We start from the raw sequence: 25,916 nt of genomic DNA, 5'->3' as shown, positions 1-25,916 counted from the left end.
GTCTCTCTTCTGTATGTTTATGTGTGTGTTAAACTGTGCACCGGTGCAAGTATTATTAGTATAACAGCCATGAAACCCAGACGGACACAGAGCTGTCTGGGCTTCTGTCCTTCTACTCTCACTGCAGGCTTATTTTTCTTTTCATAGAAGTTTACGAGTGAGAGTTAGATTTTGTTATCATCGTATAAATCCCACTTTTTACAGGCTTGCTGCACCAAGAGGAACTGTTTGGAAGATAGTTAGCCTACACACACACACACACACACACACACACACACACAAAGATAATGTAGAGTATGTATTCATCCCCACTCTTCAGCTCTGTCCTATCAGTAGTGGAAAGACTGTGGTTGCCCGGGTTACGGGATATTCTGGGATGGCGTTCCACAGGGTGTAAATATAGAGACGCCACACCCTCTGCCTGGAATACACACACACACACACACACACACACACACACACACACACACACACACAGTGTATCAGTGTCCTGTCCTGTCAGAGGAAACATCTCAATTGAAATCTTTCCCACCTTAGCGGTATGACATCACACCCTGCATCCATGACAACGTTTAGATGGAGCGTTTTTTTTTAAATTTTTTTTACATGAATTGAATTTGATCTGAGGTCAGTTTGGCCAACCAAAATAGCAATGGGGAAGATTATTTTGTTCTGGGATTTCACGATTAGGATTTGTGTAACTGCAGGCGCTCCTTTGATTCCCACACATTCTCACTCTGTTGCTTTATTTGGAGTTGAAGATGGTTTTTTTTTTTTTTTTTGTTAATCCTCCAGAGTTTAATCCCAGACAGCTGAGGCCCTCTTTAAGCAAATTTCAACACAAATCTGAGACGCTGGTTCACAATGATATGAGCTTAAGAATCTCTTCTGCAGCAATGTTTATGTAGAAAACATGCAGGGAAAAAATGCCAGGTTGTCCAAATCCTTACTAACCTTTGAGTCTGTGTAGAGAGAGAGAGAGAGAGAGAGAGAGAGAGCTGCCAGTGTTTGAGTGTGACTGATTTAGGTGTTTCTGAGATGACAGGAGGCTGTTTACAGTGGACGGGATCAGATATTTCACAGTTGTTTCATTTGCTGTAGAGACGGAGCGGAGACATTACTGGGTGTGAAGGGCAGCGTCCGAAATTAACACCCGGCAAGCGCCAACTGCATGTTACCTTCAATGTTACGTTAAAGTATGTACGCATCTATGCCTATACACTATAACATTATAAAATGACTGTGAAATTAAACAGATAATTAGGAGTTCCTGCATTTCGCCCTGTTCACATTTCAAATATTCAAGTATTCCTGTGTGAAAGGTGCTACTGTCCCCCACGGGCCACCGTAGGTGATTTGTGGGAGCCTCTGCTCTGACCGGGGGAATTTTTCTTCCAGTGCGTTCTGGGAGAGAAAAATGGAGCGGTTTTAGATCAGAAAACAACCGAGTAAGCAGCCTGCAGCAGGAGAAACTGTTGGCAACACGCAGCCAGCAGCAGCAAGAAAATGCCGACTCCACACAAACCACTGCAGCAACAAAAAATAAAACAAACAATATGGTAAAAAACTCAACAATGGAGGAGGAGGAGGGGGGGAAGATGGACTGGTTGGGGACCGAGAGGAGAAAACAGCACTATCCACTTCTTTAAGGCAAGGAGAAACAACTTAAAACAAATCTTAGTGGTACAAATTGAGTGTTTATTTGCAAATATGCAATGCAGATGTAATATTTTGTTATAAAATTGCCCTCGAAAAGGACCAAAATGCCCCTAAAAATCACATCAATGGGGGGAAAAATGCCCCTAATTAGTTAGTTTCTTACCCTGTTGTTTAGTGTGCATAGGTGCATACGTGTGTATATGTGTGTGTGTGTGCATGTGTGTTTGATCCTTCCCTATGTGAGCATACAAGCGGCCCAGAATATAAAGGTCAAGTTAGCATCAGTGAGTCAGAATCACACTGAACCGGTTCCTCCCGCCCCACATCTGTCAAACCTCAGATGAAAGAGACCCTGTCAGCCGCCAGCTAGCTTATCACCAAACGCTGAAATAACATCAACACGGTAGATTGTCATTAGAAGCGGGATAACGTCGGCTCTGGTGTAAACAGAGCAGCGGTGAATGGTCAAAGAGAGAGCATTGTGGGCCGCAGTACAGTTGTGGTTGTAGTAAATGTGAATCAGTTCATTCAGCGGCTGGTGAATAGACTTGTTGTCTAACGTGCTTTTTTAAAGAGGCACTGAGAGCGGTTGGATATGTTACAAAAGCAATTAAAACCACAAACATAAGTCCTTACTGTGCCTCATTGTCATGTGAGTTAAGTCTCATTTCAGCCTTCTTACGGAGGGAGCAGACCAATACAGCCTCTCTTCAGTTCCTCAGTATGAAAATAAACAGGAAACAGAAAACTGAAGCGGTCTAAAATGAGAGTCATAATATGCTGCCACAATATGTAATCATAAGGAAGCATTAAATTCATTTTGCTTTTTAAAGGTCAGGGACCAAACTGAAACTAAAGGTTTAGCAGCACAACCACAAACTACAGTTCAGAAACTTTCCTACAGGTTGGTCAGAAAAATCCTTTCATTTTCCAGGCTGTGTACATTTTTTTTAACAGATTTTTAATAAATGAAGTCGCTGGATGCGTTCTGTATGTAACTCTCCCTTGTTATATTACGGGCAAGAACCTCTGCAGAACCAACCCTTCAGTTGGTGTAAGAATATAATATGTGTTCACCTTGTGTCAAGCCAACTAGCCATTAGTCCACCAGTGGGCAGGCATGTTGCAGTTTAATTTAATGTAATGTTAATGTAATTAAATTATTTATACAGTGAGTTCTGCTTCACACACACAGTAAACATGAGGAGACTTTCATTTCATTGTATTTACAAAAGTCAGCTTTCATTCCTGTTAATTCGATTGATTGAGCTCCAAGTAATCAAATTCTAAACACATTGAAACTCTTTATAATGATGTTAACTTTCTAACCTTTCAAACTGAAGTAAGCACACATATTTCCTACAGAACATTTAACCTTTTCTAGTTTGTTTACCTTTCCCAGCGCCTATTGGGCAGGGAAACAGTCCAGCACAGGACTTACACAGGTGGACAGTTACATTCATACCTATGGGCAATTTAGAGTCTCCAGTCCACCTGACAGGATGGGAGGAAACCCAGTAGTCAACTTCACACACTGGCAGTGAGAGGTAACTGTTTGAAAGCTCTTTGAACTTCAGTACCCAGAAATCCTGCACAGTGAGGTCAGTGAACGTCACACAGCAGCTCACGTTCACCAAGCGGCCGCTCTGTGATGCTTTATACCAAAAGAAACCAAAGAGACGAGAGAGGAGAAGATCTAACGTTGGTGAGTCCAGCTTTCTCTGGACGGAGCGCTGCTCACTGCTGTTTAGGAGACAGTTTGGATTTCACTCTCAAGTCTGGATTCATCTCTTCCTGTGAGGAGGAGAGACCAAACCTGACAGCAGAGCTTCATCTGGACAAACAGGGAGAATCTACAGGGTCTGAATTAGAGGGGGATGTGAGGCTCTTCTCTACTGCAGCCCCACTTTGTGATTTAGGCTGATAAGTTACTTTACATAAAACTCTTGCCTGGTGGCTGAATTGTAAGTGTAAATAAACAGGCAAACTGTCTTGTTGGTTAACACACAAGTTTATGTAGCAATCAATTCTATTTTTTCCAAAAAGTGCAAATATGCAGAGCGGTTTTAGATCAGAAAACAACCGAGTTTGCAGCCAGCAGCAGGAGAAAATGCCGACTCCACACAAACCACTGCAGCAACAAAGAATAAAACAACCAGTATAAAAAACACTGGAGACAGTTTGGCTGAAACTACCTGCTGTATATGTATATGTATACTACTACCACTACTAGTACTACTAGTACTATAACTACTACTACTACTACTACTACTAGCCTACTACAACTACTACTGCTACTACTACTGCTACTACTGCTACTACTACTAATACTACTACAACTACTACTACTACTACAATTACTACTACTATTACATCTACTACAACAACTACTACTACTACTATTACTACTACTACTACTACTAGTACAACTACTACTACTATTACATCTACTACTACTACTACAACAACTACTACAACAACTACTGCTACTATTACATCTACTACTACAACTACTACTACAACAGCTACTGCTACTACTACTACTACAACTACTACTACAACAGCTACTGCTACTACTACTACTACTACTATTACTACTACTACAACTACTACTACTACAATTACTACTACTATTACATCTACTACAACAACAACTACTACTACTATTACATCTACTACTACAACTACTACTACTACAACTACTACTACAACAGCTACTGCTACTACTACAACAACTACTACTACAACTACTACTACTATTACATCTACTACTACAACTACTACTACAACAGCTACTGCTACTACTACAACAACTACTACTACAACTACTACTACTATTACATCTACTACTACTACTACTACTACCACAACTAATAATAATAATAATTCATTTTATTTGTATAGCGCTTTCCAAAGAATATGAGTTTTGGCAGAAGCATTGCATACTTGGGGATTACAGCATTATAATGAAACTCCATTCTCTGTGGCTGCAGGCAGCGCTCTCCAACTAAAACACGTGACATCAGGTTTAAAATATAAAGATCTGTGCAGCAGGTCGGAGTTAAAGTGTCTTCCTGCAGGAGACTGAAGCCGAACCCCCCCCCCCCCCCCCGGTGGAAAACATTTAACTCTCCGTGTTGGAAAGCATCAGGATGGTGAGAGTGGGCACCGATGATCTCATGCCCCGATTGTTCACGGGGGGAATAAGTGACTGTCTCGGCAGCAATGCTTGATGGGAACCAGGAAGCTCCTCCCAGAGACACAAACACAGGAAGCGTAGCCAGGATCACATCGCTCTCTATTTTCCTTCTTCTTCAGCTTTCTCAACTGTCTCACTTTTCTTTCTCTTCTTTCACCCTTCGCTCGTATCTCTGCTTTCTGTCTCCGTGCTTTCTGTGTTTCCCTCTCGCTTCCTTTCTCTAATGCCTCCCTCCATCTTCTTCTCCTCCTTCCTTATCACCTCTTGCCCTATCTCCGTTTCACATTAGCCGCTTTAAAAACCTCCAGTGAAGGTTCATATATGGACTGTGTATATATATCTATATCTATATGGCTCTGGGTTGGTGTTTGTCTTCACGCTAGTGCGAGAAAGAAATGTAGATTTTACTCTTAGGTTACAGAACAGCTAGATTCCAGAGCCGCCATGCAGAATCCCATACCTCCAAGCCCTCTCCAGTTACAGTGTGTGTGTGTGTGTGTGTGTGTGTGTGTGTGTGTGTGTGTGTATGTTAACCCCTGTACAGTATGAGTGTGTTTGTGTCGTGCCATGTTCTCACAGTGCTACAGCTCTATTCTGGGACTCTGCTGTAACTCTTCAAACATGGCTGACGTGATAAAAGATAAAAGATAAGACAGGCATAATCCTCTATTGTCGCTGCTGTCCTCAGAGAGAGGGTCAATCCTCACTATCTATCTATCTATCTATCTATCTATCTAAAATCGGATTATTTTTTGCTCACACGTGACACAAATCTGATAGTTTTAAATAAGCGTGGAAAGCAAAAAGGACACATGGATAGTTGGTACAAAATCGGACACTGAGGCACGCGACCTATATGCGACTTGCATTTGAACACTCAAACTGGAATTTGTCAGTGTTGCCATGACATTTGTCGTAATTTTGGCGTCCACAGCAGCTTATCTGAGCCAGCGTCAACATGGAGGACAACGAGACACAACAATGGAAAGACAGAGAAATAGCCGACTTGAGCGGTATTTGGGAGACGCTTCAATTCAGTCAAAACTTGAAGGAACAAACTGTAACTGAAATGTGTTCAAAACAAGCAGGAGAAGTGTAGGTAAAAAAAACCCAGATGTGACGTCTTTTGTTATTGTTACCCTGCACACGCGTGTCTTTTTAACATTGTAGGATTTAATCCATATCTGATACCTGCGGGTATCAGATATGGATTAAATCCTACAATAGATATGAACATCCATCCAAAACTATCAGGTATGAGCAGAAATTCAGAACTGAGCATGAAGGCCTGCAGTGTGAACGAAGCCGAAAAGTACTGAGAGAGAGAGAGAGGGTTAGAGGTGTGTGTGTGTGTGTGTGTGTGTGTGTGTGTGTGCGTACCTATGTATCATGTCTTCCATCCTCTTCCCCTGCTCTTCATCCTGCTCCAGCTGTTTCCGCCGTGCCTCCTCTCCCTCCACTCCTCCGCTGGGCGTCCCCTGGAGGAGCCACCGCTCACGCATGGCTTTGGACTGAGGGAGGAGAGAGAGAGAGAGAGAGAGAGAGAGAGAGAGAGAGAGAGAGAGAGAGAGAGAGAGGGGTGAGGCTAGCACAAATAAACAATATAGATAATCACACAGGTACATGTAGGCCAACATATGCAAACACACACAGTTCTTGCATGACAGATGGAATATGAACTCAGGTCTCAAACAGCAACACACACATCTCTCAGGCTGGTGAAGGTGAATCCTTTCAGACCAAGGGAGCTTTAATGCCCCTAATAAAAAAATATAAATGCCAGTGACTTCTTTTTTCATTCATTCATGACCATGGCATTCATGATGTTGGAAGGTCGGCAGCTATAGGCTAGTATGGCTAGTTTGAACTTGAAGGTCAGCTAGCTAACTAGCTAACCTAGATAACTTAGTATGGATAGATTGTATTTTTCAGTTAGCAGCAGAGCGCTAGCCTTCATAATATTAGCTTCCTCCTCTCTTACCTCTTGTCTTTTTCACTGAACTTCAGTCTAATGTTACTTAACCAGAAAAAAGGTGGTTCTTTGGCTCCGCCCACTGAGGTTTAACTCAACCAATCGGATTGTTTCTGCCTCCAGAGCAGCTCTGACTCTGAGAAATGTTTGTAGAACTGAAACTTCATCCTGCTCCATGTAAACGCTTCAGCACGTTGTTTATGTTTAATAAACTGTACAAACTGGATTAGGGCAATCTGAAAACTGTTTGTTTACGCACCATAGTGCACTAAACAGACTATAGAACACACAGTGGTGAAACTACCAATCTACCAATCTTCTCATCACACAGCAGTGACCTGATGAAAGAGTTTATTCTCCACACAGTTGGTGTACTGTATGTGCTGAGTGTCTGTCAGAGCAGCAGAGCAGCAGCAGTGTGTTCATGTCACTAATGTCTCCACTTCTGTCTGGAGCTGTTTGCCGTTTCCACAACAGACTCCAGCAGGAACACTGAGCTTCACCTTTGACTGTTTACTGTTAAACTGCAGCTTGGCTCTAAAGAGAAGAGCTGACAAACAATGAAGAACTTGAAGGCCCACACACACACACACACACACACACACACACACACACACACACACACACACACAAACGAACAGATGCACACAAAGACAAATGCACAAAATCATGCCAGTATACAGTAGATATACACACACACACAAACAGATGGAGGTCCATGTGTGCATAGGCACGGACCGCGCACACACACTCGCATACACGCACACACACACACACACACTCACTCAGAGCACTGCAGAAATGATGCCAAAGCATTTTACCAGCTGCTGTCAGAATGTGGCAAGGGGGCTATTTGTTTGTATGTGTGTGTGTGTGTGTGTGTGTGCATGTACGTGCGCGCCCATGTAGCCAAGCACCCTCTAACACAGAGAACACACACAACACTCACTCATGGTTGTCAGCCAGGAAATTTTGAATGAACTTCCGTAACGGGACAGTGAAGTAGGAAGTATGAATAAAGAACCAGAACCTGACATGAAGTCAGCCTGTAAATTAGCTTCAGGACTGTCAAGCATGTCGAAATAAATGTGAATATTTGTATTTCTGCTCTGTAAATCTGATAATGTGGATAGCTGGTGATGCACATTTGTACACATTTTGACGCTCTTTTCACTGGACTGTATATTTATTCATCTGTAAACTGCAAATGTCTCTAAATCTATCAAAAGTCAGCATAATGAGAATTCTTTCTAGCCAATAGGAACACTGCATTAGCATGATGATGGCACCATATCTTTAATCTTCAATTTATTTTTTAATTATTGTATTTTTCATCTCCATCCTATTCTTATTCCTGATCAAAATAACAGTTTTAGTTTACCTAGTTTACCTGCAGGACTGTTCAACAAGAATTTATACATAAAGTAATATTGTCTGTGTAGGAAGTAAGACGTCGAAAAAAATAAAAAACAAAATCCACTGGACTTAAAATCAGTTTGAACTGATGAAGTCTGTGGATTTTTTATTTTTTATTTTTTTTGGACATAAAGTAGTATCATATTTCTGTAGCAGCGTTGTTTAAGCTGTGTCATGGTAGCTGTGTTGTTAGTAGGAGGAGAATCAGCAGGAAGTTATAAATATTATTATATATTTTTATTGTTATTATAAAAATGGGCAGCGGGATGATGTAGGGAGCAGGGAGACTTTCCTTCAGCCAGAGTCCGAGGGTTTCAAGGCCCTGTGTTTACAAACCTCCGCCCTGCTGAAGTGTCACTGAGCAAGACACTGAAGCCTTACCAGCTCCAGAGCCTGACCTTTGACCTTTGACCTCCCTGTGGAGCGGTATCAGTAAAATGAAACTCAATGAAACAGTTCTGAATAAAGTTCTGCAGGGTAATTGAGCGGTTACTTCCGCCTGCTCTCTCTCACGCCCGCCGCCAAACAAACTTTCCATTTCCTGCTCTGACACACAGCCGCTCCGGACTGCACTCTTAAAGGTTTGGGAATTTTAGAAGAATATCCTATTTATGAAAAAACTCAAATCCTCTATTAGGTGTTCATGGCAGAGTTTTCGTCTTTGTAATCTGCTTGAGCCTCCAGGTAGCATTAGTTAGCGATGGAGTGAAACTGCTGCTCTCTAAACTGCAAACATGTCCTGCAAACAATTATTTTACTTATTTTTTATTTCTACTACAGCTATGGAAGTTCGTGAAATTGCTTGCTTGAGGTTTTGAGGGTTTCGTACCCCATTCACATTAACTGGTACAGTTAACTAATTCTTGCAGGAGGCTGATGCCGATTACTGTTTCAGATTCTTTCTTCTTCTACTCTTCTTCTTCTTTTACTGTTTAGATTTACTATTCTAGTTACACTCTTAATGAGTGCAGCAGTAGAATAAGCTTCAGTCCCTCAACCACCACTTTCTCTCACACAGAAATCATAAAACTTTCTGAATATTCTAGGATTTGGCTTGTTTTGTGATCAGTGAGATAAACTTATAAATATCCTGGACCTTTGTTTAACAGGAACATTTTATAAAACACATACAAATCTTTATAAATGTTTCAGACCTCGGACCAAGCGCCAATCAGCAAAAAAAAGCACGAATGCCAACAGATAAATCAACCACATTCTTGAAAATGTTTTCTGGACGAGGCTTCAGCAGAACTTGGACAAGGCAGAACTGCTGGGACCAGTTTGCTTTCGCTCTGAAACCATAATGATGTGAACTCTATGAACCAGTAATCCCTTAAAATACCCTTACATTTACATTAACTACTCCATTAATTCATGCAAAATCAGTTATTGATAACTATAATAATAATAACTCATGTTAGGAGTTATTAATGGAGGAGACCCCATCAAAACCTCCTTAAACACCCCTTAATGTTTGACTGCTTACTTTCTAATTTAATGTAAAATTCAGGGAGACAGGAACTTTCCATTAATAACTCATGAATAACCCGTAAACCTGCACAAAAGGCATAAAAATCCCTTAATTTCTAGTGTCTCCATGAACCAACCCATGAATAAATCCCTTAAAAACCCCTGATACTAACCTTACTTTTTTTCAAGCTATGTTATGTTTAATGGATAATTCATGTTAATGTAATGAGAAATTAAGGACGTTTCAGGGATAAAACTAGATGCAGAGAGAGTCCTGACCCCCCTGCAGCCCAGCGCTCCTTATCTGGTTATCTGGCTTCCTCTCCCATGAGCCTCTCTGTCTCTGGAGAGCGCAGGCACACAGGCCGGCTTCACGCCGCCTGGCTGTTGCGCCTCTCAGAGGTAATGGCCATTAAATGGGTCTGTGTGGCTGCATGCTGATGGTATCTGGTGGAGTTCAGGCCTGCTGGTATTGTCTGCAGGACGACTAAACACACTCAGAGTCACACACTGTCTGGCTCTGTAGCTCGGGAGGTAACACTGCCACGGTTTGATTCCCTGTGTGGCTCAATGGGCAGAGCAGGGTTCAGACGACACCTTTTACATGCGTTTAGGTGCGCTCCTTTTCATTGTTTCCTATGGAGATAAGGAGAACAGCACTCTCTCTTCTTCTTCTGAAATTTAATGAAATGAGCACAAAGTCTCGAAATGCAAATACATGCTCTGTGCGCGGAAAGCGAGACGGAACGGTTCCTTGAAGGAGGCTCAGCTATAAACAGGAAGTAGTGTCACAGTGAAGCAGAGTTCAATTCCCAGCTTGTACAAAGAACATTTCTGCTGTCAAATTTTATTTTTTAGCTAAAGTTTTTCCTATTTAACCAAAGACCAAAGCCTTTCCCTAACCTTAACCAAGTTGTTTTAGTTGCCTAGCCATAACCTTAACCCAAACCTTAACCAAAGTTATTTTACTTGCTTAAACTAAACCGTTAGCCAACGTTTAGCTGAAAACACTGTGTCCAAATCATGTTTTTGTCACAGAATCCAGTTCATGGTGGAGGAACGTAATTTTCACATAATTCGTGTCCACAATATGTAATCTGCATTTCAGTTTTGTGCTAATTTCACAAAGTTTTATGAGATCACATTGGATATGCTGTATTTCTCCAGAGATAAACAGAAGCAACAGATCCTTCCTATAGGAATCTGTTACAGGAATCTAATGCAACTGGACCCAAGTCTGGACTGAAGATTGTTGTTTTAATGACAGTATGTTCTCTGTGCACATGGCTTTCATCAATGCATCTCCTTTTCTGATATTTCCATACGTGTGTAAAATGCTGAAAAAAAACTGGAATGCAGGAATTAAACGTATTTAATAAAGGAGGCGTGCGTGCCAAGCGTGTTTAAAGACTCGGTACAGTCTAATTAGAGAAGGGAATGTATTTTATTGCAAATATTAAAAGTGGTTACCGCAGATATTTGTTAGTACAGTGGGTGCTGGCCGCAGCAGAAGGCCCCCACCCTGCATCTGTGCAACATTAATGCTGCAGGACTTTCCAAACAATTCCTTCTGGAGGTGGAGCAACAGTCTTCTGCAGCTGCTTTATCTGTGACCAGCTGCACATGTGACGCTGTAGCTGTTGCTCTTTACACAGCAGGTTGTAACTCTAATAGAGTCAGATATCATGGGTGAGTGTTTCTTTCCAAATTCTAAAACACTCATCATTTCAAAAAAAGTGACATCTACTCTACTACAAAATCACTGATAGGACAAAATAAAAACAAAAATATGTCACTTTTTGAATGACAGTAGTAGCTGAAGTCCTCGGTTCACACCTTTACAGACTGGATCCTCTAGATTTTAGACTTATTGAATGATAAACTTCAAGTAAGGATTTCTTTTCCAAAATGGATATATAGAGTTTTGTAATCAAACTGCTTTTGTGCTACTGTTTTTGACTTTATCCTAGTTTAAAGATAAGATAACACTTTATTGATCGCCTTTGGGGAAATTCAGGAATTACCATCGTGCATAATTTCTAAAAATATGATGATACATGATGCATAGCTGCATGTATATAAGCCTTTTTTGTGTCGTTCCTTGCTCACTTGTGCGCTTTCGTTCATTTGTGCGCTTATGCAGAGTATTACTAAACTTACTTTTTGCATTCAAGGTACTTCCTATCTGTTTATCTATTTATTTCTTTATTTTAAAACATGATAAGAATATAAATGAGTGCATCCTGCTGATTTTGTCATCAACATCACTGGACTTCGTCATAAGCGCAACATTTACATAACAATAAAAGGGACATCACCTGGTTTATCAGTGTTCAGAACAAACCGGATGCCTAGATCTGGTGTGTCTCCACCTGACGAGCAGCAGTGTGTTGTTGGAGGGGCGAGAGACTCGTTTTTCATCGGGTGAAAAGTTCAACAGCTCTGGACATGAATCGCAGCCGCCTGAAAGCTGTTTAAATGCTTCAGATGTTTCCAAACTCACAAACCGTCAGCCGCCTGCGTCACTTCTTTGTTTCTTGTTTATTTGAAACAAAACCTTGGCTTTTACCGGTAGCGGCCGGCTGTAATTATTAGGGAAAATGTTTAATGTGTGGTTTTGGAGTTGTGCGTGTTTGCTGGAGAGGAGAAAACAGCCTTGGCAGTGACCCTGCACACCAGGAGCCTCCAAATCTGGATGTTTTTTGGATGGAAGGAGCCGTTAGCGCAGAGCCAGGAGCTAACTAACACTTTCACTGACGCACACAAACAATCAAACATGCACACATGAGCGTAAAAAAGCAGCATGCAGGCGGACAGAGAAACCGGCTGTAAATGAAAGAACGCTAATGATCCTTAACAGTGAGCATTATAAACAACATTTTCTCTCTCTTTCTCTCTCTTTCTCTGACAGATAGGGTCAAGGCCCGGACTATATGGCTTTGGAAGAAGAGATGGAGAGGATCAAGAGAGATGAATGGGTCTCACACACACACACACACACACACACACACATTTGTTTTACTTTACTTGTGAGGACCTTCATTGACGACATCCATCCCCTAACCTCTAACCCGGACCTGATCGCTCTCTGCTTCATCCCTAACCTCAGGCTTTACCCGTGGAAATCCTTGAAAGTTTGTGAATTTGAGGAAAAATAAAATAAGTCCTTAAAAGTTTTGGAAAATGCGTAGATGGCCTTAAAAGTACTTCTGATGGAGATTTGTGTTGATATAGCAGCAGTTTTGTCATGGTAATGATTTCACAAGGATTTCTTGACTTGACCATCAGATCATCATCCTTGAATTTCACCAAACAAGGTCTTGAAAGCCATTGAAAAGTCCTTGAACTTGATGTCCAAGTGAGTGTGGGAACGGTTAGAGTAAATAGAGCTAATCTTAATCCTAAACCTTAAACTATCCTTAACCTTAACTCTTAACCAAACTAAACTTAATCCTAATTCTAAACTGGCCCTTTAAAGAAGTAAAGACCAGACAAAATGTCCTCCCTTTGCAAAAATAAACTCACTCCAAAGGTCTAAAACTCAGACTGGTCAAGACAGCAAAACAGGTACACACACACACACACACACACACACACACACACACACACCAACCTTGAGGTGTTGTAGCTGTAGCACCAGGTCATCGAGCTGGCTTCTCTTGTCTTCGATCTCTGTTTGTCTTTTACGTTTCTCCTGAGAAACAAACAAACAAACAAACATCGTCAGTTAAAAATGAAATCTCCAGAGCAAAGGACACAGATTATTTTCATCGGTTTCATTGGTTGTTGTTTGTTGTTTGTTGTTTGTGGAGGGCGGTGCAGACAGAAAGAAGTAATGCAAGCAGTTCATCTCAAGCTTGGTTTGACGCTGTAAAGTTTCTATTTTAAACACGACAGACAGTATTCTCCTTTAAGAATATGTTTCTGACTTTGAAGATATATATATATAAATAAATTTTCCAAATAATTCCTCTCAGTAGTGCAGGAGTGACTCCCTGCTACCCTCCGGCCTCTCGCTCGGGGACAGGGGGAGAAATGATCTGCAGGCGTACGCAGGAAGGAAGTGAAGGATCAGAGGGGTCAGAGGTCAGAGGTCAGAGGTCGGGGCTTATAGAGGGATGAGAGAGGTTCGAGTCTGCAGCGATCTACAGAAGAGGGATCAGACCTCCAACTGAAGGGGAGACGGGGTTGAACTGGAGGTGAGGAGAACAATCCGTAACTTCATGATGAGATGAATGAACCCCGAGGCCGTGTGTGTGTGTGTGTGTGTGTGTGTGTGTGTGTTTGGAAACTGTAAACTGTAAAATATAAAGTGAGTAAGATGTGAAGTGTCTGTCGTTGTGTTATTAAAAATGCATGGGAAAGTAAACAGTGCAGATCCCAGACCAGCTCTACTTCTGTCTGAAAGGCATCCTTGTGTGATGTTATCTCTCTCCCTCTCTCCCTCTCTCTCTCTCTCCCTCTTCTCCCTCTCTCTCTCTCTCCCCCTCTCTCCCTCTCTCTCTCCCTCTTCTCCCTCTCTCTCTCTCTCTTCTCTCTCCCTCTCTCTCATTCTGGGAGCAGAAAGAGAGTTTCTGGGACGTTTCCTGTCTGCTAAATATAGCATCAGGGAAAACCCCGAAATGTGAACAAACCTTAGAGCAACGGCAACAGAACAGAACGGAACAGAGTACAACCGATCAGAACAGAATAGAATGCAATGGATCACAACATCACAGAGCAGAATATAACAGAATACAAAAGAAAATAACTGAATAGGACAGAATAGCGTAGAATAGAACAGAACAGAACATAATTGAATAGAAAAGAACGGAGTAGAATAGAATAGAACAGATCGGACTAGAACAGAACAGAATACAACAGAAAAGAAGAGTACAGAGCAGAAGAGAACAGAACAGAACTGAACCAAATAGAACAAAATAGAATAGAAAAGATCAGACCAGAACAGAGCAGAATACAACAGAAAAGAACAGTACATTAAAGAACAGAACAGAAGCAAATAGAACAGAACAGAACAGGACAGGACAGGACAGAATAGAACAGAATAGAACAGAACAGAACAGAACAGAACAGAACAGAACAGAACAGAACAGAATAGAGCAGAATAGAATAGAACAAAATAGAACAGAATAGAACAGAACAGAACAGAACAGAACAGAACAGAACAGAACAGAACAGAACAGAATAGAGCAGAATAGAATAGAACAAAATAGAACAGAATAGAGCAGAATAGAATAGAACAGAGCAGAATAGAACAGAACAGTCTGAATTTATTCTTCAGTCTTGCTGGGAGAACACATCATGAAGATACACACAGATTGTGGAAAGATCTGAACCAAGCCTTAGGTCATATCTCTCTTTCTCTCTCACACACACACACACACACACACACACACACACACACACACACACACACACACACACACACACACACACACCGCAACAGCAAACACAGCAGCAGTTCCCATGGTTGGGAAGCAGAAGCAGAGGTATGGTCACCAGATGTCAGGGACTGTTAAGGACATGTGGTCGAGGAATGGACTAAACACACACACACACACACACGCACACACACACCACACACACAAAAAAATTTGGGCATGTGGTCTCTGTGTTAGAGGATACTTGACTATGTGGGGGCGTGTACACACACCTACACACACCCACACATATACTCACAAATACACACACACACACACACACACACACACACACACACACACACACATATACTCACAAATACACAGATACACACACACAAATACTTGGGCATGTTGTGTATTCTCTGTGTTGGAGGGCACTTGGCTACACAGCAGCAGATACACACACACACACACACACACACACACACACACACCACACCACACACACACACACACACACACACACACACACAACACAGATGCCTGACATCCTCAGATCAAAGGTTGTTCAGATGCCTCTTGGTTTCCATATATAGTGTGAGACCGAGGGCAGCCAGCGTCCCGTTCATTCAGACAGCAGTGGTTCTCAACGTGGGGTCCGGGGACCACCAGGGGTCCTTCAGGGGGTTCCAGGGGGTCCCAAGCAAATTGATGAAGTGTTAAATTTCACCATGACTTCGTTTACAATAAGTCACAATTAGAGAATGTAGAAGAAAAGACTGTTTTGATCATAGTTTCTCTGTTATCTCTCTACCTACAGTACAGATAGTCATGGGATTCTGGACAAAATCATATCTGACAATAAAAATATTCTCAGATTTGGGACAAAATCGCATCAAATGGGGGTCTGTGGCCCTAATGTGGACTAAATTAGGGTCCTTGATATGAAAAAGGTTGAGAATCACTGTTGTAGAGGACCGGGGTCACGATCACCGAGCCTGTGCTGACGTTTGTATGAATGACTTTAAAGCTTAAACATTCGTACAATTTATCGATTAATCCCAATTCAATTCAGGGAGTCAGATCAGAGAGTGAATTAAGATTAAGCAAGAGAGTAAGGTCGTTTTATTTCAGCCTGGAAAAAGAAAAAGGGCCCATCGTCTCGTTCTACTGCTTCGTTAGCGGCGTACAAGTCAAATTTATTTGTATTCATAGTAGTTACATCACCACATAAGATATTAACAGGTGATTATAATCAAAGGACAGCGACAGCCAATGAGCTGTGTATATGGTAAAGCACCGTATTGATAGGAAATGCATGTGGCATCATGGGAATATAGCCCTTAATCATAGTTAACATAACAAAATGAAAATCTAGACACAACTACACCACCTAAACAAGAAGCCTCTGATTCCATATTACTCAGTTTGTTTTCAGATATAGTTCTTTATTTTGCAAATGCAGGTAGTTTAGTTGAAAGGATATTTATTGAATGAATTTGAAGGCAATGATGGACTGTGATTGGCTGAAAATACCACAAGGGGTGGCGGTTCAAATGCTGCAAACTCGCCTGACTGAGTGAGCCAATCAGGGCCGAGTCCAGCTGTGATGCGTTTCCTGGAGTTTACTGCCTCGAAAAAAAAAGGGAGGATTCTTAAAAATGCAAACCGCTCAAAATCAATCACATTTTACCAAAGTCTTCATGAAATATCTTTGATCATACACTGTATAAAAAAAAGGGGGGAAATGTGAATTCCTCTAATAGCGCCCCATTAAATCTCCGCAGGATTCTACTTCCACAAATTGAATGAATAGAAACACACTTGACCGCTATGTTGGTTTGAGTTTCAGGGCCAAAAATCTTTCTGTTGACGACTTTTCAGCACACATACAGTTCTGCATCCCAACTGAATCAACTCCAACTGTATTTTTTCCGTCAAAACATTCGTAAATTAATCAGAGGAATGCCCACTGTCTGATATTTCATAATAGAACGGGGAATAAAAACCTTTCTGCAGCAAGATATTAAGTGTAAAGACAGAATCCCGTGGCTGAAGCGGTCGAAGCGGAGGGAGCTGACCCCCGGCCGGCCGCTCCGGAGAACAACGCTTCCTCCTCCGCAGGGAAAAATGTCCACATTCTTGGTGACACACTCATGTCTTCCCACACTCTGACTCACGGAGCCTCTGGCCACACTTGGCTCACTACTCAGGGCTTCACTTTGTCTACTACAGCTGTCCCCGTCCCGGAGTCTGCACTGCAACACCAGACACGTTTGATATTTAAAACGGTAATAAACCACAGTGGAAAAGTTTGTGTATTTGATTCGGTTCATTCTGCCTAATAACAAGCGAACCAGGGCTTGTAAACAAAAGTCACATGACTCACCGGTAGCTCGTTTATTGGACAGAGTTTTGGTGACCTGTCATCCTGCCAGGTGAGGGATTTTGGCAGCGGGGAGGAGGAGTCCAAACAAATCCAAATCCAGTTTCTGTAACGTTAGCTCAGCATGGCAGACTTTCCTGCGTTCTTTGTTGTAACTGAGCTTCTCTGGTGTTCATACCGGTCAAGAACACATGAAGAGATATCTGAATCTGCATCAGTCCAGACTCCATTTGGCCCTCGCTAACTGCTGGCTATCAGCTGTCAATATTCGTCTCCTTCTACCCATAATCCCTTGCGTTTTGAGTTGGTTTCCTGTACTCGGTTCAGATTATGTTCTCACTCCTAACGAGCTGCACCTCAGTTCTCTTGTTAGAGGACTGAAACTCGCATTTTCAGGTGTTTTGGTGTCGTTATTTGGTGATAAATGACCTGGAGAAATGAACTGAACCCCATGGAAATGCTGCAGAGTTCAAATAAACGGCTCCAAACATTCTGGGTGTGAACGCAGCCTAAGAATCCCTAAAATAAATCCAAACATAAGAACAAGGACTCACAATCCATAATAAAAAAAACCTTTAACTTGAAATAATATGAGTTTTACTGACTTGATTGACAAGCACTTAAATGCACACAATCACACTCGTGCATATAAAAGGTATTCTGCACTATTTACACACACGTTCACACTCTCTCTCTCTCTCTCACACACACACGCACACACACAGCGTAAGGTCACCCAGATATCCCTTAGTAGCAACCCTGTCTACAGCAGTCAGACTGTACAATACAGAACTGAATGGAACAAAAGATGGATAGCTGAAGTCTTTGGGGTCTGTTTTTGTTTTTGTTTGTTTGTTTTGTGTTGTATATTGTTGTTTTTTTATGGCATTTTAAAATGTACGCATGGTTGTATGTAAGTGTATGGTTGTATTTTGTAAATGCGTATGTATGAGTATGAATGTATGGGTGCATGTGTGTATATAGATATGTATAGTTTTATATTTTTATGATGTACAATCATGTATAGATATATTTCTGTTTTTATTAATGTAAATTCTGCTTCTGTTCAGTTGTTAACTGTGAGCATGAATACAAATAAACTCAAACTCATGTGATTATAATGCAGCACCTGACCAGACTGGTCAGGTGCTGCAGGTCTATCAGATGAAAGCCCTGCTGACGCTGGGATGGTGAACAGAAGGTTAGAGATCAGATGGGTCACATTGTGGAGATACCAGCACACCCAGAGCAAGCATCTGACAGCTCAGATCGTCTTCCCGAACCTGAACGCTCAGAGGAGAGGGAGACTGAAAGGAACCGGTCCGGTCCGGTCCGCCTCGACCGCAGCGGTTAAAGTTGCTGTAAGGCACTTTGGATAATAGTGTGTGTTAAAATAATAATCTGTGACATTTTTATAGAAATAAATGTCTGTTTTGCTACTCGCTATCATCGCTTGATATAATATAATAGTGATTCAACTTATATCCAGGTCATGAAAGCTTTTCCATTGTCTGTTTAAACACTCAGAGTCTGGTAGCTCTGCTGCACAGGACATGATGCGTTTTACATTTCCGGTTTGTTTGGAATAAATAAAAGCAGAAGAATGAGAAAAGAAAGCTCATAGACCGATTTGTCTTAGCTTGTTTATTCTAGAGTCATTTTAGCAAAATAAAAACAGTGGGCCGAACAACATGTTTTGCATCCCTGCTTCATCAGGTTTGCTCGCTGATGAGGTGATGAAGGTGTTTTTGCTTCCTAAAGTGACTTAATAATAAATGAGCAAAAGCAGAAGAATGACTGAATCCCCAGACTGGCTGGCACACAGAAAATATGACATGGTCCAGGAGAGAAAATGGAGCACGCATGGGCAAAATATCACGGTAGTTTTATTATTTATTAGTATGATCGTGTACTGTAAATAATATTGTAGGTTATTACTTCAAAACAGGCAGTTCAAAGATTTAGTTTAATTGTTTATTTGCACCTAAAACACTGAAGGAATTGAGAAAGTGGTAAAATCTAATGATAAGTAAAACACAGAAAGAAGAGATGCAAGTTACTAATTTAAGATAACGAGCTAAGAAAACAACAACACCTCCAAAAAAAAAAGTGGGATGGGAAACTGAACCTTTACCCATGTAAGCACTTCTGGGGTCAGGGGGGTCAAGCGTCAACATCAACAGGTCACATAACTTAACATGTTGTTGACACAGTCAGCTGCTACATTAATGCCTGTACACCTATACAAGTTATCTGTTCAGCAAACACTGGAGTCTAATCCTAATCTGGTATATCTTTAGCTAATCTGATAAAGCAAACACTGGAGTCTAATCCTAATCTGTTATATCTTCTGCTAATCTGATAATCTATTGCTTACAGAGGAGTGTGCTTTCACCTGCTGGAGGTCAGGAGTTTACAGTTATTACAGTTTTTACATTTGGTTACAAGCATTTCTCAATACTGAGTTCACTTTTTCAACACTCTTCACACAGCTCTCAACATGCAGCTTAAAGGCTCAGCAGTTAATTTCAACATTAACTGTTTAATTTCAACACTTTGTCAGTCAGAACACAAAACAGGTAGCTTCACAGTAGATGTACCACTCTCTGTCAGTCTTTTGAAGTAGATGGAAATGGGCTGTAGATACATAAAGTTCTGCTGGTGGTTGAGTTTGAGTGAGAAGAAAAAATGGTCTGCATAGAGTGCTGTTGTGCTCACTGTGTGAAGAGTTTATTTATTGTATTTAGATTTATTTTATCCATCATCGTGCAATATTCAAAACAGTGCAAATACCTACAGTAGAATACTCATATTCTGTATTTGATTCTGATTTTATCTTTTCCTTCTGCTGTTTCTATATTGTTTTTTTTTTTAATATTACTGTTTTTATTGGTTTATATTGTCTTTTATTCTTCTCTGTCACAAGCAACCACTAAGCTAAATTCCTTGTATGTGCAAATATACTTGGCCAATAACATGATTCTGAAAAAGTGAACTCAGTATTGACAAATGCTTGTAAAGCTGTAACATTATCAGGTCTGATGGCCAACAGGTTAGCTGCTAAACTAATAGCAGGCAGATGAAATCGTGCCTCTTGCCAGTGATGGAGTCTGTATGAATGTTAATGTCTTTAGCTAATCTGATAGCTCTACTGCTAATGGAGGTGTGTGTTCATCAGTTAGCTCCTTCGATAATGCTAATCTGTTAGGCCTTTAGCGAACGGAGACGCACGGATGCTAACCTGGTAGCTATTTAGCCGACATGGTGGTGTGTGTGTGTATGTGTGTGTGTGTCCATGGATGCAAACTTAGCTCATCACTGAGATGACTCGCATGCCGTGGTCATGTGATAGCAGCAGCTGGTGACTTTACTCACAACCTGTCCATATTGAGGACAGACACACACATGCATGGAATTGATGCTTGCACACACTCGCATGGACACACACACACACACACACACACACACACACACACACACACAAAATTCCTTCATTTCTCCTGATGTCTGTTTCACTAGTTACTATTAGACACACCGTTATTAAGAGAGTAATGAGGCTAACATTATTGGTTTTTGTTGGCTGTTTACATGTGTTCAAATTAGCTTTGTTGCATGTCAGAGCCTCTCTCTCTCTCTCTCTCTCTCTCATTTCTTTCCTGCCACTCTCCTTTGTTTACTATCCAATTAAGCTCAAATGTCATGAAAATAATTTCAAAACTGTTACCAGCAGCGCTCACTTGAGCTGCATTCCAACCTCTCCTGACTCCAGTCCCTGTGAGAGCACACACACACACACACACACCCATCCTCCCCAACTATGCCAGACTGTTCAGTAGGCCCAAGACAGCTGCTGCTAATTTTAGCCGGCCCGTAATGCCTGGCGTGTCCCAGACCCCCTACTATCCCAACATCTCCCCCTCCTTCCCGAATGACTCTGCCCCCTCGCCCCCCCTAACCCTCCACCCCCGTCCCACCCCCATCAACTGCTGAAGTCCATAAACCAAGCCTCTCTTGACCCCCTCCTCCATGTTACGCCCCCCCCCCCCCACTGCCTCTCCTGGATCCAGTCTGCTCGATTGGCCACGCCCACTCCGCCAAACACCCTAAAGCAAAATGCTAATTCAAGAAGACTATGATGCCAGCAGCAGCCACACCTTCATCACACATTCAGCCTGACACAGTCACTATAATGACTTAAGCCACCCAGCAGCCTTTGTGCCCTCTGCATCCAGTTTAATGGGACGTTCAGGATATTGAAGCCTCTCTGCTGCCTTCCTCATCCCATCTATCACTATTAATATTGTTGAAATATCAGCCACACTGCAGCCCAGCCGGAGGCAATCTGACAGGCAATGTGATTTTTTTTGTCTTTTCAGCGAACAGGACAACTGGAAAGTAATCAGATCCCATGTTTACAAATCAATGGATGAAAAGATGGTAAAAAGATCTGGCCGACGTAAAGCTAATGTTCAACCATTTACAGGTTCCCTTCACTTCTTATCAGGTCCTTCAAGTCCATCCTTTACTCCTATTAACTCTGCCATCTACTACTAAGTACCATGACTCCCTAAAGTCATGATCAGATACAATGATTTTTTTTCTGCTGCTCAAACACAAGGCTCAGCTGTGAGTGTCATGAAAGAGTAAGAGCTCAGAGGGTACAAGAGCCATTCAATCTTTCTTGTTGCAATGCAACACAGAGTTGGACCACAACTTGCAAGCTAAAAAAAAACTGAAGTAACAAAGAGAATAAAGTTGTTGAAGATAAAAATGACTTTGACGGAACTTCGAACAAAACACAAGGTGCAGATTTTGGAGGATTTGCCTCCCTGCTGCGACCAAACCACTGAAAATAACTGCAGAAAGGAGCAGATGTGGAAACAAACGTCCTGCAGGATCACACCAGCCTGAGTCTATTTCTAGTAACCTAGGGCTGCATGATAACAGCTAAATTGATAATGCTGATTAGATGCTGTGATCCCGATTATTGATCACGATTATTAGTCTTAATGATTTGAAGAAAAAAATGATTTTCCTCTGTTTTTGGCATCTTATGTCAGTTATATCTAATTAAGTAAAACTGTGCAGGATCCTGTCCCACTCCCCAATCCCAGCCCCCACTCTCTGTCTTTACCACTCTTAACAGCCCGTTACCCCGCCCCCCACTGCATGCCACAGCCACACATTTCACTCACTGCATGCCAAGGTCTAACTAACAACTACCCCCCCCCCCCCACCTTCACCCAGCCTCACTCAGCTCCCTATGAAACACTTCACTAACTCGATCCAGAGTGAGCCAGAGTCACACAGATCACTTCGCTGAGCTCCAAGAGGGAAGTGTTCCATTCAGCTCTGATATCCATATCTGCTCTGAAGTTCAACTGCATTTCGAGCTATTTTAGTCTCCTGTGACTTTTTATATCATAATTCTCATAAGGCAGAGAGAGAGAGAGAGAGAGAGAGAGAGAGAGAGAGAGAGGAAATCTGAATTTCAAAACAGAGAATGATTTTGAGGCATTTCATCTTCTTGCGATGATGTAACTCTTCTAATAAACAACTCTGGTCAACCACAGTCTGTCTCCTTGCTTGTCCCAGCAGCTCTCATTTCCCCCTCCTGTCTCTCTCTCTCTCTCTCTCTCTCTCTCTCTTACACACACACACACACACACACACACACACACACACACACACACACACACACCAACAACCCCTCAAACCCTTGCAGCCCCACTTCCCCTTTCCCCCCAACACTTGGCCCCAGAGAATCTGTGGGCCTGTTGAGTATGAGTATGTGTGTGTGTGTGTGTGTGTGTTTGTGCACGTGCATGTGTATGTGTATGTGTGTGTGTGTGTGTGTGTTGGGGGCTAAGAATCCAAAGGGCTGAGGTCATCTGTGTAAACACATCACAGACACTACAGAGAAGCCAGTGAATGAGTGTATGCACAAATGCAAACACACACACAGTCACAAACACACACACACACACACAGTGACACACACAGTCACACACACACGTACGCACTCTTACACATGTATTTCTCCATGCCGCTTGCGGTTAGCAGGCCACTGGGCAACAGCTAATTAGAAAGATGAAGCACTCGCCATTGATTGGATGATGCTGAAACCGCAGAGCTCGGTAAACACACACACACACACACACACACACACACACACACACAAACAGTTTTTTGGGGAACCCTGACAAGGCTGTGCGCCGTCTAACTGCTATAATTACATGTTAATAACATGCCAATTACAGGTCTGGATTTAACGACATGACATCACAACTGTTCCCTAATCTGACCAATTAGTAACCATGGAAACCTCCACCGCGGGCAGCTGACATGCTATAATCACCGTCAAACTGTGGGAATCCTTGTGTGTGTGTGTGTGGTGGACAAATGGGCCAATCGACCACTTTACCGTGAGATTAAACACTCGCTCACACGTTGTTCTTTGTTGGGTCGAATGCTTCGTGCTCGACGTAATCTAGTTATCTAAAACAAACAGAGCAGTCATGCATCTGCAGTTCGGATTCCCCTAAATCTCCCGCTGTGTGCTTTCGGTTTCTTAAAGGGTGACTTCGGTATTTTTCAACCTGGACCCTATTTTCCCATCTTTTTGTGTCTAAGTGACTAAAGGGGACAACAATTTTTGAAATCGGTCCAGTATTGAGCGAGATTGCTTCAGCGAAACGGGCTGCAATGTAATCCGACGGGGCAAATTGGACCCTACAGAGAAATGAAACGTTTTTCTTTACCTTTCGCTTGATCCGGTCTGTGTGTAACTTCCTGCAACAACTCAACTCTCGCGAGACTTGGTTACACACAGACCGGATCAAGCGAAAGGTAAAGAAAAACGTTTAATTTCTCTTTAGGGTCCTTTCCATAATGTTGTCAGACACTTATAATAACAATCTGAGCCTGTCAGTGGCAAAAACACTGAACACTTTTAGTGGACGTACATTGACGGTGCGATTTGCCCCGTCGGATTACATTGCAGCTCGTTTCGCGGCTGCCGGCTGAAGCGATCTTACTCAATCCTGGACCAATTTCAAAAATTGTTGTCCCCTTTAGTCACTTAGACACAAAAAGATGGGAAGATAGGGTCCAGGTTGAAAAATACCAAAGTTACCCTTTAAAGCAGCGGTTCTCAAACTTTTATTCCTCGTGAATTCTTAAAACGAAGCGATGTTCACCCAAAGGTCAAAGTGCATCGTTTGACTTCGTTGGACAGTGATGTGTTTGGACGAGGACAAACACTATTCTATATTTTCTCACTTCGCACTGTATTGTCTCGCCTCGGTCGGTGTGCTCTGGCTGATATGTCGCTCAGGCACGTCTCCTAAAAAAAGGCGTGTGCAGCCTTTAGTGCCTCGTCTCATTCATAATTCATGAGCTACACAGAACATGGTGCTGTCTGAACATTATAATCACAGCTGTCTGCCATCTAAGAGACAGATATCAGTGATTTTGTGGTGGACAGAGCTTGGCGTAGAATATGGTCCTCTAAGGCTATGGTTCTCAAACTGGGGTGCGGGGACCCCCAGGGGTGCACGAAAAGGTTTCAGGGGGCCCTCAAGCAAAATTAGGAATACTTTAATACTTTTTTATCTCATGTAAAATAAAGGAAGCTTTTCTAGAGACTTGGCGTGCGGCAAGAATCTATACTTTGCAATAGGAATACTTTAATGTCACTATTATTTAATTCACTACAAATTATCCTAATTAGAGGATGTTCTGTGTAAGAATGACTATTCTAGCCACAGGTTTCACTCTCACCGCTATTATTTCCGTCACTCCTCAAGCACCAACAAAAATCTTCCCATACAGGCTCCTAATGTGTGTCTATTCAAGGGTCCGAGACATGAAAACATTTGAGAACCGCTGTCCATACGGCACGTAAATCGAAATCAGTGTCAGATTCAGACCCAAAATCAGATGGTCTTTGTCTGAAGAGTGCAGCCGGCTCAGGTCAGAGACGACCGGCTCTGGTTTTGAGGTTTCCTCACTGCGGCTCCGCAGAGAGCTGCTGAAGTATTGATGAAGACAGACACTGATGGTGATGACAATTAAATCTCATAAGCATCAATTATTGATGAAATCATTAGCTTGTCAGCTGCAGACCGGAGCCAGAGTGTGTGTATGTGTGTGTGTGTGTGTGTGTGTGTGTGCACTGTAGGGAACCTCTCGACAGGGGGTCAACGCTTATTCATCTGTGAGTTACTTATCTGCTCAGAAAACCAGAAAGTCAGGCAGACAGACATGAAGCTAGAAAAAAAAAAAAACCCAAAGAGAAATTTCTGTCTGAAGGCAACTGATATTAATGATTTACACAAATCATGTCAAATCAGTGCAAATCATAAAATAGTCCATTCAAATGACAAGAAGTCTGTTTACAAGTCGAAGCTCCAGCTTGACCGTTTTATTCCCCTAAAATCATCACAAATT

The 25,916-nt window shown here is 42.0% G+C and overlaps 1 protein-coding gene across 1 annotated transcript in view; it reads right to left on the bottom strand.

The window, feature by feature from the left end:
- palm2akap2 (PALM2 and AKAP2 fusion) overlaps nt 1–25,916 on the bottom strand; it is a 184,841-nt gene that overhangs the window by 78,291 nt on the left and 80,634 nt on the right. Inside the window, exons 3-5 of the mRNA XM_078288919.1 lie at nt 18,600–18,647; nt 13,330–13,410; nt 6,239–6,369 (exon numbers count right to left, since the gene is read on the bottom strand). Of these exons, the coding sequence (XP_078145045.1) occupies nt 6,239–6,369; nt 13,330–13,410; nt 18,600–18,647 (260 nt within the window). The remainder of the gene's footprint in view (nt 1–6,238; nt 6,370–13,329; nt 13,411–18,599; nt 18,648–25,916) is intronic.

Source organism: Centroberyx gerrardi, chromosome 2 (genome assembly GCF_048128805.1).
Source record: "Centroberyx gerrardi isolate f3 chromosome 2, fCenGer3.hap1.cur.20231027, whole genome shotgun sequence".
NCBI classification, from domain to species: domain Eukaryota; kingdom Metazoa; phylum Chordata; class Actinopteri; order Beryciformes; family Berycidae; genus Centroberyx; species Centroberyx gerrardi.
Note: the sequence above shows the minus strand (reverse complement) of the source record. Positions and strands in the feature narration are given on the sequence as shown.